The 16,908-nt window shown below is 39.7% G+C and overlaps 1 protein-coding gene across 1 annotated transcript in view; it reads left to right on the forward strand.

The window, feature by feature from the left end:
• The window catches only part of SGCD (sarcoglycan delta), a 618,034-nt gene that overhangs the window by 387,549 nt on the left and 213,577 nt on the right, over positions 1-16,908 (forward strand). Inside the window, exon 3 of the mRNA XM_060295488.1 lies at positions 9,737-9,838. Within this exon, the coding sequence (XP_060151471.1) occupies positions 9,737-9,838 (102 nt within the window). The remainder of the gene's footprint in view (positions 1-9,736; positions 9,839-16,908) is intronic.

Raw genomic sequence — 16,908 nt, forward strand, 5'->3', positions numbered from 1 at the left:
TTTTGTCCTTTAGATGAGAAGCTCCTAGAAGGCAGGGATTCTATCTTCATTCCTTGTCACTTCACATTTAACACAGGGCTGGGCAAACAGTTGTAGCTTAACTGTGCAGCATGGAGTGTGGTAATGAAGGACTTAAGTTTTGCAGTTAGACCATCGGGGTGTCCGAACAGCAATTTTCTCAACTGTGGAATGGGGCTACCAGTGCCTACCCTCTAGAGTTATCATGAGGATTCATGGATGTGTCAGTCAAGTGCTCTGTCTAGTGGTTATGGAAATGGTAGCTTTATTATTGTTTTTAATTTGCATTAAGTTACACTTTCTGAACAATCTCTAGCTTATTGCTTTTTTGCTCTTACACTCAGACACTTAGTTATAGTTAGTGTACTTGGCCCGGAAGGTTGAATAATGAGTGATGCACTGTCCCTCACCTCAAGGAATTTGAACTCAAGAGGAAGGACACAGATGTCAATGGACCGTTGTACTGCCATGTGATAAATGCTATGACAGAGGTGCTCGTAAAGTGTGAGGGCACCTCAGAGAAGGACCCCAGACCCATAAAAGACATCTGACCAGAACCAAAGGACTGGAGAAAGGGCCAGAAAAGTTGGGAAGAGCATTGCTGGCTAAGGGAGGGACATTTGTGAAGACTCAAAATGGGAAAGAATTTGGGGAAACTGCTAGCCTGCTTTGTGACAGAGTGAAGGGAGACTGACAAGAAATGAGGCTGGAGAAGTGGCAGGTGCCAGGTGAAGAAGGTGTTAAATATTACATTAAGGAGGTTGCTCTTTACCTGTGCTGCTACCATGCTGAGAAGCTACAGAGACGATGGTTCAATATGGGAATGGCAAAGGTGCCCATTTATAGATTAAAGACCTTTAATATAGAAAAGTTGGAGCAGTCTCAAAATCTATAACATTCTGGTGGAATATTTCTCAACTTTTTTTTTCATTATTGCCACCCCTTCCCCTGAGAGCATTTTTAGAACATTTTTCCCCTAATTGTTCCACACCCCTGCCATGAAATTTTAATTCTACAAATATGCTGTGTATGTACTCTATACATAAGCATACTTGTGCTTTATATACAAAAAGAGTACGATTTTTTTTCACCCTCCCCCAATCACCAGTTTTCACCCGTGGGGGACTGTATCACCCTGGTTGAGAACACTTGCTGTAATATTTTGGCATCTGCTCAAGGGCTGGATCTAGGTTTTAACATCTTTGTAATTCCCACAGTACACCTTTCAAAATGCAGCTTTATTTGGAATGAAGACATTCTAACACTTCACAAGTATTTGCTGAGCACGTACTATGAGCCAAGCAATGTTGTAGGAACTGAGAGTATAGCCAACAAAAATCCCATCCCTTCTGAAGCTTGCCTGCTAAAGCAATCTGTGTATAGATACAATTGTTTCACTCTGATCAAAATCAAGTAATGCCTTCCGTTGAAACTGCTCCAGCAAGAGCTCATGTTGAGACCTGCTTACTAAAATAGAACCTAGCATTACTTCAAGCTTGAAAATATGCTGATGGAATTAAAAACCTGTTCCATGCTGATGCAGCAGGAAAATGAAAGGAGGAAGAAATAACACTTTCTTTAAATGAGCATAATACTCATTCTCAGCCCTTATCCCACAAGGGCCAGCAGGGCATCCCACAGCACTCAGGATTTTTTGGACACCTCAGTGTTTTGCCCAGCACTAATGGGAAGGCCCTTGGGAGCAGTAGTCACTGTCATTTATTGGCAATGGCTGGGAGATCTGTGGTCTCTTTAGGTCTAGAAAAGGGATCTCTCTGCCACTCCTGGAAAGGAAAAATTTGGAGAGGCTGGAGCCCTGCAGCCATTTCTCTCTGTGGTCCTAACCTCTCCTAGGGACACTGGCAGGGCAATAGTCTCTAGAACTCATGGTAACCACAGATCTCTTGTGCATCCCCAGTTGAAATATACCTCTTCTTCTTCTTGACTTCCTGCCCAACATGCCTGGCACAGTCCATTTAATGAGAGTTACCTTTTACAAAAGATAAGAAACCTCATGGCTTTCAGGCTGCCTCTGCTGCTTTGCTCTCAAAATCTCTAAGCCACAAAGCCCAAAAACCTATTTGAATCGGTGATGGAAGGGGCTGGGGTCCGGCCTGAGAGATATGAAGAAAGAAACAAATTAATATTTCAGTCTATCGTCCTGCCACTCTGAAATCTCTATTTATTCTAGACTCATCTTGCAGGAAACTGGCCATTTGAACCAACCAACCAGACAGTCTGGGCCAGATAAAGAGCAAATGTCATCATCCTTGGACCAGCCCAGAGTGTGGAATTCCCTAGATTCCACCCACCTCTGCCCCTGCCCCCAGGCCCTGTCTCCCCCAGAAGACCTTACAGGGGACCCCTCTAACTTTGGCCTTGCAAAATAATGGGATTTGCTCCTTGTATGTCTGTGAAAACTCCTGTGTGCTGGTCTGGGGGTAGGCACTATACAGGACAGCAGAGATCCTGCCCTCACTGGGATGACAGTGGGTCCCTGGTTTCCCACTTGTGTCCCAAGTGTACTTTGTAGACTTTGGGACCATTGGCTGAACAGTGCTGGCTCAGTCAAGCCAGCTAGCCAGCTGCTAGAATCTTCATGCTTGCCTTGAAGAGTAAAGTGTTACCATTTGAAGAGAAAAAAAATGGTCTATTTCTTTCTGATTACCTTGGGAATGACTGTGAATCTTCTAAATGCCTCTTCTGCATCTTACTGGGAGGGAAGTTTCCAAACTGACCTAAAACTCCTATCTTAATAATACCCACAGCTTCTTATGCACTTAAAGGTGGAATGGTTTCAAATAAGGCTGTTCTCAAGCTGTTTCAATGTGAATACAATCCAGTGTGATTGTTCCAGAGCTATAAAAGAGATTCTAAGGTGAGAACATATTTAGTTGGCTACTCTAGTCTGCATTATATTATATTTTGGAAATAGAGGCTAATCATAATAATTGACACTATTTGAAAGACCTTTCCCACCACATACCTTGGGCAGACCTAGGGGCTGGGATGGAAAGTGGAAAAATGAAGTGATGAGGCACAAGAGTGGGAAGCGTCTATAAATGGAAGAAATGAAAGGCATTTGGTAAATTGGTAGTGAGTTTCTTAAAAAAATGGTTTTGAAGCAAAGGTTAAATTACTGTTACAAAGGAGTTAATTGACTGTTGGATTAGATGAGCATTTCTCAATGTTGCTGCTTGTATAGCCTTGACTGTTATTTGGCTATCTGCCACCTGTGTTACAAACAGCTCAGAGGACGGGCTGGAGGGACCGTCCCTCTTTCTCCTTCCTCACGGCTCACAGCACGTACTTATGCACACAGTCGGCTTTCCAGAAATAGCAGGTGATTCATTCTGCTCATGGTCCTGGGCATGGGAGGCAGTTGGGTTATAATAAAAAGCCTTTAGACTCTGGGAAGGTGGAACAAAGGTGTTTGACCATAAGAATGGATGGCGTTAGTCTTGGCGTTAGAGATCACCCTCTCTGTAATCGCTGAGCACACTGACCAAATAAGTGAAAATCAAAGTGGCATTAAGAAATCCAGCAGATAGCTTAAATATATTATTTTTGCATACATTAGATTGGGTTAGCATAATGAGTAAGAGAATATAGTCTGAATTAGAAAGTGTTGGGTTTAAATTCCTGATTCTGTCATTAACTAGCTGTATAATTGAGTTACTTACCAGTAAATTTTCTCATGTGTAAAATAAGGAAAATAATGAGTATCTCATAGGATTATTGAGGAGATGACATGAGATAATATAAGTATAGCATTTAGTATATGACATAGTTTAGATTTTTGATAAAGGTTGATTTTTAAAATAAATCAGCAAAAATGTTTTATAACTTTTTAAAATATAAAAGGTGATTATAGAAAATTATAAAGTACAGATAAAGCAAAAAGAAGAAAATAAAAAGCACTCATATTTTAGGCATGCAAAAATAGTTAACCTTAACATTTAAGATTATGTTTTTGTAGAATTTTTCTCCTAGGACATTTCCTTTAGAATTTTTCCTGTTAAGTGCATGTATGATTGTATGTGAGTATGTATATGAATATGTATATATAGTTATGTAAGAGTGGCATGACATATACATATATATTCATTTGTTAATTGTTTTTTTCACTTAATAATGGATTATGACTATTCACCTGTGTTCTTAAATGTTCCTCTGCAAAAGCTATATCATATTCCATTATAGCATATTTACCCTTTCTACATGAAACTTTTAGTTCCTAAGTTTTCATGTTTTTTTATTTTATAAAATGACACGGTGATGAACAACTCTATAGGCAGATACTTCCACGTTTATATGATTATTTCCTTATGATTAAATTCAAGAAGTAGCATGGTAGTTTCAGTAACGATAAAGAAAATGAGATGAAAGCATGAAAAGCACAGAGTATAGTATGTAATCAGCACATAGTAAGTCATCAATAAATACTAAGAATAGGGGATTCATGTGTGTACTGTAAGAGGGGAAGGAGATTTATTTGAAATCAGGTTGCTAATTACCCCAAATATAATCTTTTATTTAAAAATATTTAGGGGTTCTTGTTTGTTTGATAAAGACACATCACAAAAAATAAACCAGTTTAGTTTACTTATAGATGTAAGTAGGATGTGTTTCTGTTACTGAGTCCAAGCTTGTACTGCCACCACACGACAGGCCAAGAAATTGAGAGAGGAGTTGTTGGGGCAAGAAATAGTGACTTTATTTGGAAAGCCAGTCAAAGATGGTGGATTAGCGTCCCAAAGAACCCTCTTACCTGAGTTAAAATGCAAGCTTATTTTATACTAAAAGAGAAGGGAGTGTGGCTGCTTGTTGCAAACTTTTTGATGCAGGAATCCTTTGTTCTTGCAGCTGTCCATGTGGGTCTGGTCACAATGTTCCTATAAACCTCTATCAAGACAATTGTTATTTTCTGTTCTGCAGCTTTTTATCTTTATATGAATGGAAAAGTGTTATAGCTTTAGAGATCAGAGCCTTGAGAATGGGCTATCCCATATATTTCTGGCTATAGGCAACATTCTTTTACAGAGGTGCAGAGCCAGCAGGACTAAGCACAGGCAACAGAGCACAAGGGTTAGAGCTAAAGGAATAGATTCAATATGGAGTCAGGTTTGTTCTTCTCTGTTATGTTTCTGTGAAAAGATCTGCTGGTCCAACTAATGGAAATCATCAAGAATAATCCAAAACATAATAATTGATATAGGCTTTGTGTGTGGGGGGGGTGCTGGGTGAATATTTTTCCCACTCTTGTGGGTACTACCTGCTGCTAGTGTGATATGGACATGCCCTCCGGCATACTGCCCCTCACACTAGGTTTAAATGCCCAGTTTAGGGCTCTCTTGGCAGAAATGTCCCCACAAGTAACAAAAATAGAAATATAGAGATGGCCTGCTATCCATGAAACAACAATATTGACTGGAAAGTTCTGTTCTCCTCCAAAGGCTGAAGTGCTGTTATAAAGGAAAAATGGAGGAAAATGCTCCTTCTCCACTTGGTCATTCAAAGCCCCTCCCCTGCCCCAGCCATGTTGTGTCTGTACTGAATGTATTGAGGTACAGAGCACATGGCAGTGCTGGAGAGAAGACATGATAGACTCAAGTGAGAAGCTTCAGGAGTCTGAGAAAATGTAGCTTAGTGAAATAGGCTGGGTGAAAACTGTGGTGAGCTGGAGAGCATATGGTTCAGGGTGCTCTCAGGGTGCTACTCACCTCCAGCCAATGGCGGCCATGTGAGAAGGCAGGCTCAGACTGGCCGTGGCTTTCAGTTGTCATGAGATGCTGAAAGCCTGGGTTTTTCATTCAGATCTTTTCAGTTTCAAATGTTTTGGGGAAAATGTAGGAATAAATTTTTAAATGTATTTTATATATTTATTATATTTTATATTGCCTTATATATTTATATATATTTTAAATCATATCTATATACACACATGTATATATAATATATGATTCATTTAATTACACTGAGTCCCCAGCTTGCTGACTGCAGATCTGGGGTTTTGTCAGCCTCCCTAATTTCCTAAGCCACTTCCGTAAAATGAATGAGTAAATGTGTGTGCATGCATGTGTGTGTACATACATACATACATACACACAGACATATTATTAGCTCTGTTTCTCTGGAGAACCCTTACTGATACAGATACGTATGCGCACACACACACACACACACACACCCTTATTTGGAGAAGAAAAAACATGGGGATGGGACTTCCCTGGTGGCGCAGTGGTTAAGAATCCTCCTGCCAGTGCAGGGGACCCAGGTTCGAGCCCTGGTCGAGGAAGATCCCACGTGCCACGGAGCAACTAAGCCCGTGCGCCACAACTACTGAGCCTGCGCTCTAGAGCCCGCAAGCCACAACTACTGAGCCCACGCACCACAACTACTGAAGCCCACGTGCCTAGAGCCCGTGCTCTGCAACAAGAGAAGCCACCATGATGAGAAGCGCACACACCGCAACGAAGAGTAGCCCCCGCTCGCCACAACTAGAGAAAGCCCGCGCACAGCATCGAAGACCCCAAAAATTAATTAATTAATTTTTTAAAAAACATGGGGAAACAAGGACAGAATCTAGACTTAGTTGAATATATCTTGTTTTATAGATTTGACTTTGGTTCCATCTAAATAGTTTGCAAACTTATAACAAAACACTGAAGTGGGGGGAGGGGGCGGATGAAACAATTGAACCTAACTGGACATGAGGTTGGTGGCATGACCATTCAGACCAGAATTATTTCAAATGACTTTAAAACTCAGCCATTTGACTATACCTTCCTAATAGTACATACTCAAGATTTTTTTTTAAAGACAAATTTTAAATTGTTTTTCTTAATCATACTGTTAGTATGGTAGTGGCATTGGTTTTTCTGACACTGCTCTTTGTGTCTTGTGGGTTAAATCAAATGAGTAGTCATATTGGTGTTATTAAAAACAGGGATTTTTTGGTATGGAAGAAAGGTAATAACATTGTAAGATCCATGAGGCTAAATGAAAACCTTCAAGGCCTGAGTTTGAATTGAAATTTCATGTGAACTTATGGTATATTCCATTTAAAACATATATACAATTTATTTTCTAGCTCTGTTCACATAAACAAGGGCCAATCCAGTAGCAAGGACCACCCAAAGCTCTCAGCTTGTGGTCTCTAAGTACCATTTCCCACTAAAATGAACCCAAGTTCTTATAAGAAATGGCTAGTTCCAGGCCTGGGGCAGGACATGTGTAAGATAACCCTGGAACATCTTGTCATGCCAGAAGCAAGAGGGCCGTTAAAGACTACTGGGTCATAATAAAAGGACTTGAAGAGGCCCCCACTGAGCAGGAATAGAACAGTTAGAACTTCAATAGGAATAAAAACTGCACTGGAATGAACAAATCAAAATGTTCATAATGATAGTTTTAAAAATAAAAACCTCATGGGTTATCTTTGGAGAATATTAGGTAACCAGTTCAATATGTTGAAGACCAAGTCTTCAACTTGGTCTATGTCCAGACCAAGTGCCCGAGTTGCTGCCTGCACTGTACTTCCTCTGATAAAGCGTTCTCCCATCCCCCCAACAACAACAACAACAACAAAAGGGCTTCCCTGGTGGCGCAGTGGTTAAGAATCTGCCTGCCAATGCAGGGGACTTGGGTTCAAGCCCTGGTCTGGAAAGATCCCACATGCCGCAGAGTAACTAAGCCCAAGCGCCACAACTACTGAGCCTGCGCTCTAGAGCCCGCGAGCCACAACTACCGAAGCCCGCGCACCTAGAGCCCGTGCTCCACAACAAGAGAAGCCACAGCGATGAGAAGCCCACGCACCACAACAAAGAGTAGCCCCCGCTCAAGGCAACAAGAGAAATCCCACTGACAGCAACAAAGACCCAAAGACCCTTTATTAATCAATAAAGGAGGAAAAATCAAGCATCTATCAAGTTCCTATATAAACTATAGTTTAGGGTAAACATATAGTTGATGACATGCAATTTCTCTTGATAGAATATCCCAGCTAATAAATTAAGAAGAAATAATTATTTTATCCCCAGTTTGAAATCTCTAGTGAAATAACAGATCCTCTAGGCAGAGATAACCAGTGGCTGATGACATCACAGCAAAAGATGTTCAGTGCATCCTGATCGAGCATGTGGTAGGCAGAAAAATGCCCCCTACTCCAAAAACATCAATATCCTCATCTCAGAACCCATGAATATGTTACATTACTTGGCAAAGGAAAATTAAGGTTATGATGGAATAATGGTTGCTAATCAGGTGATCTTAAGATAGAGAGATTATCTTGGTGTTCCCAGTGAAATTTAAGGGTCCTTAAAAGTGAAAGAGGGAGGCAGATGGTTCATTGTCAGAGTGACTGGATGTGAGAAAGGTTCAACCGACCATTGCTGCCTTGAATATGGAAGGCGCCACAAGCCCAGGAATGTGGGCAGCCTCTAGAAGCCAGAAAATGTCAAGAAATAGGTTCTGCCTTAGAGCCTCCTAAAAGGAGTGTAGCAGCCCTGCTGGCACCTTGATTTTCCCCCTTTGAACCCTGGGTCTGACTTCTAACATACAGATAATAAACTTGTGCTGTCTTAAGCTGTGGAGTTTGTGGTTATTTGTGATGGTAGCAATAGAAAACTAATATATTCCGTTCTAGGATATATTCTTTCTAGACAACTGAGCCTGAATCTTATCAAGCTTCTTGATCTGTTGACTTACACAAAATACAGGGGACAAGAACACGTGACATGAAATTATGGGAATGTTCAGCAAATCTAAACTGTGGGAAGTGCTATTGGAAAAATGATGTTTTATTTATCAAATAAAGCATGTTTATGTGTGTGGATGTGTGAGAGAGAAATTGACTGAGGAGATTTAAGGAGATGACCTAGTATTTTACGTATCAACCAGTTGCAATAGGGAACTTGATTCAAACAAGCAGATACAAAGAGAAAAATATTGAGATTCGAACATTGACACTGGGTATTTGATAATATTTATTAACTATTTTATTTATTTTTTTGGTGTGGTAATGGCATTATGGTTATATTTAACCAAAGGAGATGGGTGTAGTAGCTATAGTAAATAAGAGTAGCCATAAATTGATAATTGTTAAAGATGAATGACAACTACTTAGGTGTTTGCTATTCTTTCTATTTTCATATCCTTTGGTATGTATTTTAATATTTGCATAATAAAATATTAATAAAAATATTAGTAAATAATTTGGCTCCTTAAATATTTTGTGAGCCAAAGACACCATGTCCAAAGGTTGAATTAGACCAACAGACTGCCAGTTTGTCATTTCTGCATAGTTTCAGAAATCAGATCTTTTACTTTAACCTGGGAGATCATCTTTTTTCTTTTCCCCACTCATCTCCTGCCTCCAGTCTCTCGCCACTCCCTAGTCAAAAGGGCCTCCTTCATCTGTGCTAGTGAATGACTAGAGGGCATTACTTACATTTTGCTTCTTTGGAGAATTTGCTCAGTTTTCCAAGATTGCTTGGAATAGATTTTCTCAGAATAAGTGAACAAAGAGGGTAATATTCATAATCACACTGAAAAATGCCTCCTAGTATATCATGTCTTCATTGGGAGCCCCCTCATTCTACCTTCTCAAAAAAGAAAAAAAGAAGGCAATAATTTTGTTTCAATTTTTGAAAACCTAAGGTATTTTGAAATTTGGGCTAATCGAATTTTCCATGTTATCTCTGTGCCTCTCTTTCAGGATGGAATGGGAAACTTGAGAATCACAGAAAAAGGTCTAAAGCTAGAAGGAGACTCCGAATTCTTGCAACCTCTTTACGCCAAAGAAATCCAGTCCCGACCAGTAAGTTTCTGTTGCAAGAAGAAGGAATTGTTCTTTCTCTGAAATCTAAATCTGGGGGAAATTATCTTGCTGTTGGCTGTGTACAGAAGGTTGGGGGCAGGGGTGGCAATGCAGGTAAGTGAGATGCTTTGGAATATGAAACCTTGGGTGTCATCACCACCGTGGTACTGTAGCAAATGAGATGACCTCTCTGAGCCTCTTTCCATCCCTGCCAAATAGAAGGTGATAACCTTTATTAACAAACTTTCTAGATTGTGCTGCAAAGAAAACAAGAAAATAAATGCGGAAATGCCTTCAGTACTGTACAAATCCAAGAAACTCTTGCTGTTGCTTTTAATTGTCAAGTAGTTCGAAGGCATCTTTAGAAATAGTCCTAAAGAGCTAGAAATTTATTTTTTATGAAGACTTTGGACAATGTAGCCCAGGTTGATTAGAATCAATTTACTATATTGCAACTATGCTCAGAATGGTATCTAAATGATCACAGCAGGGTGTGTGCTCTGCCCCGTGCGCTTTGCTGCTTTGATGGGTTATCATTATCTAATATAATTCATAGATTAGTCCACTGGGGTGGTGACTATTGTTGCCTTCGTTTTACACATTGAAGAACTGAGGCTTAGAGAAGTAGTTTGTCCAAAGCCACATTCTTATGAATCAGTAGAGCAAGGATTTCAACTCAGGAAATCCAATTCTAAAGCTTCTCTGTTAACCCACAGCCTCCTACCAAAGCTCCTTCTCTCATTCTGTTGTTTTTTTTTTTAAAGTCATGATGGAAGTGATTCCTAGACGCCTTGATTTTATTAACCAGTATTATCAAAATTAATTTTTGTTTTTGAGTATATTTTTGGGTTGGTGGTTCTTTGGCTTTCAATTTTGCTTTTGGGTGGGGTGGTGAAGTATGCTGGTTGAAAAGTATTATTAATGTATTTGCTCTGCCTGGGACTGGTTCGCGTCCACCTGTGAGCGAAGAATAACATGGATGTTCCCCAAAGCATCATTTCTATTGTGTGCATCGATTGATGCAATTAATGAAATTCAGCAACTTGATGCAGTGGGTAATTTTATCTGAGTGCTATCTAAACTACCGAATTGCATGAAACTGAGTGCAACTACTGAATTGCCAATAAGTTTACTTTCTTCTGTGCCTGGTGAAAGGGAGGGAGACATGATGTTAAAATCAGCAAGAAGAGCAAATTATTTCAGCTACCCAGTCAGTGATTATGAAATTTAATGGGGAACCCGTAGCATATTGACTTAAAGTACCAAGACTATTATTATAAACTAGTATTAAACTAGTTTATCTCACTAATTTGGACTGGTCATTTCTTTCTTATGGTGTTGGATCTTTCTCCGTAAATATTTTCAGCTTTTCTTTTTCTTCTTTTATATAATTCTTTAAAAATGTAAAACCCATTTTTATCTCAAGGGCCACAGAAAACTAGGCTTCAGGCTGTAGTTTGCCCTCCCCTCTAACCTATATGAGCGATATTTCCGTAAGTGTGTAAATGCTCGGGCTAGATTCCATGTGGTACAAGATCGGGGTAGAATAGTTGATATGTGTTAAGTAAAATATCCCGAAATACGTTTCCTTGGTGGAGAATCATAGTCATATAAAGGAATTGAGACACGTGTCTTAGAAGACTTGAAAAAGGGTACCTGGTATATCTCTTAGGCCCATATGCAGGAATTGGACTCTTAGAAAATATGTCAGCCAGCCTATCTGAAAATCAGTAGTCATCTGATCCCAAGTCAAAGATACACTTGATTAGAAGCTTAAAAAGTAATGATGATCATGAAAAACTTACTTGAATATCGAAAAAGCAGTGAGTTAAATCCAAGGCTTTCAAATCCTTGTTTAAAGAAAATTGAAGGGTTAAAATTCACTATTTTTTCGTTATTCTTCAGAAAGTATTTTTCCTTGCAAAAAATAAATGGCAAATGCGTAAAGCTTTTAGCCTTATATGTTTCTGATAACAAAATAAATGTGTTCTAAATGAAGAAAAGAAGACATGCATATATGTTAAAATCCACCAAAAAGTCTTGTGGCCTCTACCTGAAACATGTGCCCATATCCATCCACTCTTCTCCATCACGTCACCCCCCAGTTCAAGCCACCATCCTCTCTCACCTGCACCATTGCTGTAACCTCTTCTGTCTCTGCTGCCTTTCACTCTTAGCCGCATCATCCAAATTGTAGCCAAAGTCGCCTTTTCAAATATGAAGTCTCTCCACCCCTTTGCAAAGGATTCTCTGTTAACTTCCCATTATACCTAGAATAAAATCCAAACTTCTCACTAAGGCGAGAGAACAAGATTAGAAGCTAGGGATTTAGTCTGTAGGGCTCTCCTTCCCTCAAGCACAGGGATTATTGTCTGCTGAACAAAATGGGGGTTCTGGGAGCAATGACGGTAGAGGGAATGATTGGTGAGCAGGTAACCAGTAGAATTTGCCATGCTTCTTGAATCCTAGCGTCATATGATGCTTATGAGAACCTCACATGTAGTAGCTTTCTATTCTCTACCCTGGCATCTTCAGCTTACTGTTTTGTTGTTGTTGTTGTTTTCTGACGTTACCTGACCATTGCTTACATGCCACCTCTGGAAGACTCTTCTCTGTAGAATTATGTGCACTATCACTTTGCCATGGATCACAGCTGTTTCTCTTTCATGGGATGTCTCCTTCTCTTTTTCCCATTGAAAAGAGATCAGCGTCCGGTGAACAAGATTACACAGCTCTTCTAAGTGAGGATAACTAATGAAGCAACACTTGACTTCATTTTGGTTTTGTGTTTCATTGATCCGAGAGGAGCTGAGATTGTTTAAGCAAACCACACCATGTTCGATACAGTATCCATTTCATTATTGAAGGTTGCAAACTTGGTAAAGTCACTACAAATTGATTAGTGTGATAGCAATCTCTTAGGAAGATAAATTAATGAGAAGATGTTCATCTCTATAAAAACTCCCATCTGGGAATTCAGTGAAAGCCCTGGGATTCTCTAGCTTTAACTACATGGACGCATAGCTTCTAAGTGGTAAAGTATCATGTCACTCAGGAAATAGATTGAAAACGACACACTAAATTAAATATTCTACTATTACATCCAAAGACCACCCTGTCCCTAGTAATTCTACTTGAATGCGTTAGCACAGAAATTTGTAAAGTTAAGGGATTTAATGCCATAAAACTCTATATTTAAATCCCATTTCAGTGTGGTAGGCATCTTTATACTTGCAAAATACAACTACAGATTTCTGACAGAAGCTACTAGTAGATAGATTGAATGCATGAGTGCTAGGAGACCTTTCATCCCAAAATATCAGTTTGGACAAAAGTGGCAGATCCCTGCTTCTTCAGAGAGGCATCTTCCCTTGCTTCCCATGATGCTGGAACTAGATGGTGCTTTTGCATAACTTAATGTGAAGTGACAGGAGAAGGGAAAGCAGCATTTATTGAGCACATACTAGTGCCAGGCCTGCAGAAATGGGGAAGTTGCACAGTGCATTTATCTCCGTACTCCCCTCAAGCTATACATGGGGTGGGTATAGGGGTTCTAGCCCATTGCTATATTGAACTTAGAAGTTTAGGAGAGAAGAGAGTAGAAAGAAAAGTTGTAGGAGGGATACAAAAATGAGTTTACTTTAACAGAATAAAACAGAAAATTATTATATAAAATTTAAGATTATGTCTTTCAAACTTTTTAGTCTATAAAAACTCACATATTTTAAGATGTTCTACCTACGAAAAAGCTGTGTATAGAATAATGAAATCATATGTAAATGGGATTCTTAGAAGTTGTCTGTACCAAGAGACAGTATAGTACCATGGTCAAGCTCATGTGCTGTATCACTGGATTTGGGTGGCAACCAGTGCTACTGTTTGACCGATGAGTGATCTTTGAACAATTTCTTCGTAAATCTTGTTTTCTTACCTATGCAACTGAGATGATATTAATACCTATATCACAGGTGGTTGTAAATAAGTAAGATAGTGTTTAAGTGCTTAATACAGAACTTGACATGAAATGGGTGTTCCAGAAATGGCCCCTCCCACTCTCACCTCCATGTCTTGATGACGATGATGTTGACGATGGCAGATGATGATTTGATTTCAAGGACAATACTTTTCACCGTCTACATCTTCATCATGTAGTGCACATCTCATCTGATGTTTGAACGTTGAATGTTTGATGAAATGGTCTTGCATCCTCTTCTTGCATGTCCTCTTAATAATAAACTCACAAACTTAATCATAAACTCAGTGAAAATCTCTTAGGAAACCCATTTCATATTCAATAGCTTTTAGTTTTCAGTTTTTCTTTCACTGAGTTACACTCTTCTAACGTTCAACTTTTTTTCTCATTCTTCTGCTTAAAAATTTTGCTGGCTCTGGCACTCATAGATTACTGGTAGTCTTTCTGAAAAAAATAGTTTTCGATATATCTTAAGTACCTTAAAATGTTTATACCCTTTGATCCAGGAGTGACGTTTTCACTCATTTTATGATAAAAAAAAAAAGCAAACTATAATAAAGATTTAAAGATTAGGGCTTCCCTGGTGGCACAGTGGTTGAGAGTCCGCCTGCCGATGCAGGGGACACGGGTTTGTGCCCCGGTCCGGGAAGATCCCACATGCCGTGGAGCGGCTGGGCCCATGAGCCATGGCCACTGGGCCTGCGCGTCCGGAGCCTGTGCTCCGCAATGGGAGAGGCCACAACAGTGAGAGGCCCGTGTACCGCAAAAAAAAAAAAAAAAGATTAATACACACATATGCCAGTGCTTTTTTATAAACACTAGTCTGAGTGTTGGTTCCTAAAAAAGCCTGAATTTCACCTATAAAATGGATTTTGAGGGTATCCCATTTTGTCAATGTTTATGAAAGTTGAGAAACTGCTATATGCTTGTTGAAACTCTGAGCTGGTCATTCTCACCATGGATTTTCACATTTATGTCTATCATCTCTTTGTTTTATGGAAAGCTGAGTTTTAAAATTCCATTTTGATTTTAGTATGATGTGAATTGAGACTTATTCTATCAGCCTGAATTAACAAGCCATATCTATTCTGGAAGTTGAAAGTCCCTAAGAATTTAATTAGACCAGTGACTTCATTTAATGTATGGGACCCTCAGGCCCGGAAAGGAGGTTGAACTTACCCAAGTTATGCCCAGCAAAGTCAGAACTGAAATCCAGGATTGCAGTATTTTCTTCCACATCAACACACAGTGTATGTGGTAACTAATTTTCTCATGACACTGTCTTTAGTACGGTAGGTTGAGTTATACATGGCCATTTCCCTCTCATGGGGAATAACTTACTGCAAAGCATATTAAGTTCCTGAGAGAGTTCACAAGCATTAAAAAAGGGAAACTGGAAACAACAGGGGATAATGCAGGAGGACCAAGCTTAATGATGGCTGACCTAATCACTGAGATGATATTCTCTACTTTATCGAGTTACTGTGAGGGTTAAACGAAGTAATTTAAATGGCCCACCTTATGCACTATGAGGTTAACTATTGATATGAAGGCTTATGACAGAAGTTGCAAACTGAATCCGGCCTAAAGATACAGTGTATGTGCCTCACACATTGCTTTCCTTTGAATGTGAATTCGTTTCTAATATTTAAATATCTGAAGATTTGACATTTTAAAAAAATCTGTATTTTTTGATTCTCACCGAAAATTTGGCAGAGTGGTTTGATATTCATAAGGACTGGAGCTAAGTAGACAGTGCCTCCTTTAGCTGTATATTTGTTCTTCACTGCACCACAGCATCCATCAGTCACCACTGCCTCATACCCCACCTGTGTAGCTTGTTTCTATAATGGGCCCCTGAAATCCCTTGGGGGTGCACAGCCCCTGGCTTATGGTATCGAGAATGTATCTATCTCATCATGCAGGAGTCCAGAAATTAGGTTGACTTCTTAGAATTCGTAGTCACTCATGACTCACTTCTCCTCACTTCCTGTGTCTCTCTCTTTTACACCAATTTCTCCTAGTCGTCTGGCTCCTGTGGGTTTTGACATAGTGTACAAGCTCAATGGCAAGAGAGAGCCGTCTCAGAGCTTCTGGAGGCTGAGTTTCTGGCCCACCAGGGTGGGCCTGAGTCTCCTAGAACACGCCTCTTTTTTGTCTTTCTTCCTTTAACCGTAACAGAGCACGACTGGGGAAGAAGCAGACAAGGGGAAGAAAGTTGAAGTTTTGGATTGGGCATGAGGCAACATAAAGTAAAGTAGGATAGCAGACAAGCAGAAGTTTCGTCTGAAGAGGCTCCATTGACAATTTAGTCACAACGAGAGGAGCCGTGTCTCTGGTTGGTTTAGAAACCAACCGAAAGCCGTGGTGTCTTCTCCTCAGCTTCAACTCCCAGCTGAACCCACTGCACACAAAACAGTGTTTTCCATGCCACTTGCATGGAACACGAGCATCCTGCTGTCTTTAATTAGGAAGTTAACTGGACTATGAAGTATTGCCCAAGTAAATAAAAGTGATTTGTACTGAGTCAAAGGGGCGCACTAGGCATCTTTGCATTTCTTAGCTCACACATAAATTATGGAGATTATTAAAAATTGGAAGAGTCATCTATAAGCCCATCTGTACTGTGAAGCAGATTGCCATTCCTGAAATGTATTTGTCTTTTTACGTGTCATCATTTATCATGGACAACAGGGTGAAGCACTGCTTGCTTTTTTCTTTTTTGTTGTTAAAAAGAAAAAACCAGACGCACAAACTTTGAATAGGCCAGTGTTTAATCCTTTGGTCCTTTTGTTTGTTTATCCTGGGAAACAGAGATAGTGATTCAGAGGTTTTTGGTTGCCTTAGAATTAAAATGGGCTGATGGGGTTTTTGTTCTTTCTTTCATTTTGGAAAAATTGACTGTGTGCGCTTTTCTTGAATGAATATCATGCTGGAAATAGACGAGTTACTGAGGACTTTGGTTAAATCTCAGTTGTAACTCTATCAGCTGGAGTTTTCATAGAAGAGGTAGGTCTGAACTTCACTTGAGGTTGAGAATGTCTAATTATATTGTTTGAGGGCCATTGGGCAAGTCGACTGCACCCCACATTTTCTT

Source organism: Globicephala melas, chromosome 3 (genome assembly GCF_963455315.2).
Source record: "Globicephala melas chromosome 3, mGloMel1.2, whole genome shotgun sequence".
Classification (NCBI taxonomy): Eukaryota; Metazoa; Chordata; class Mammalia; order Artiodactyla; family Delphinidae; genus Globicephala; species Globicephala melas.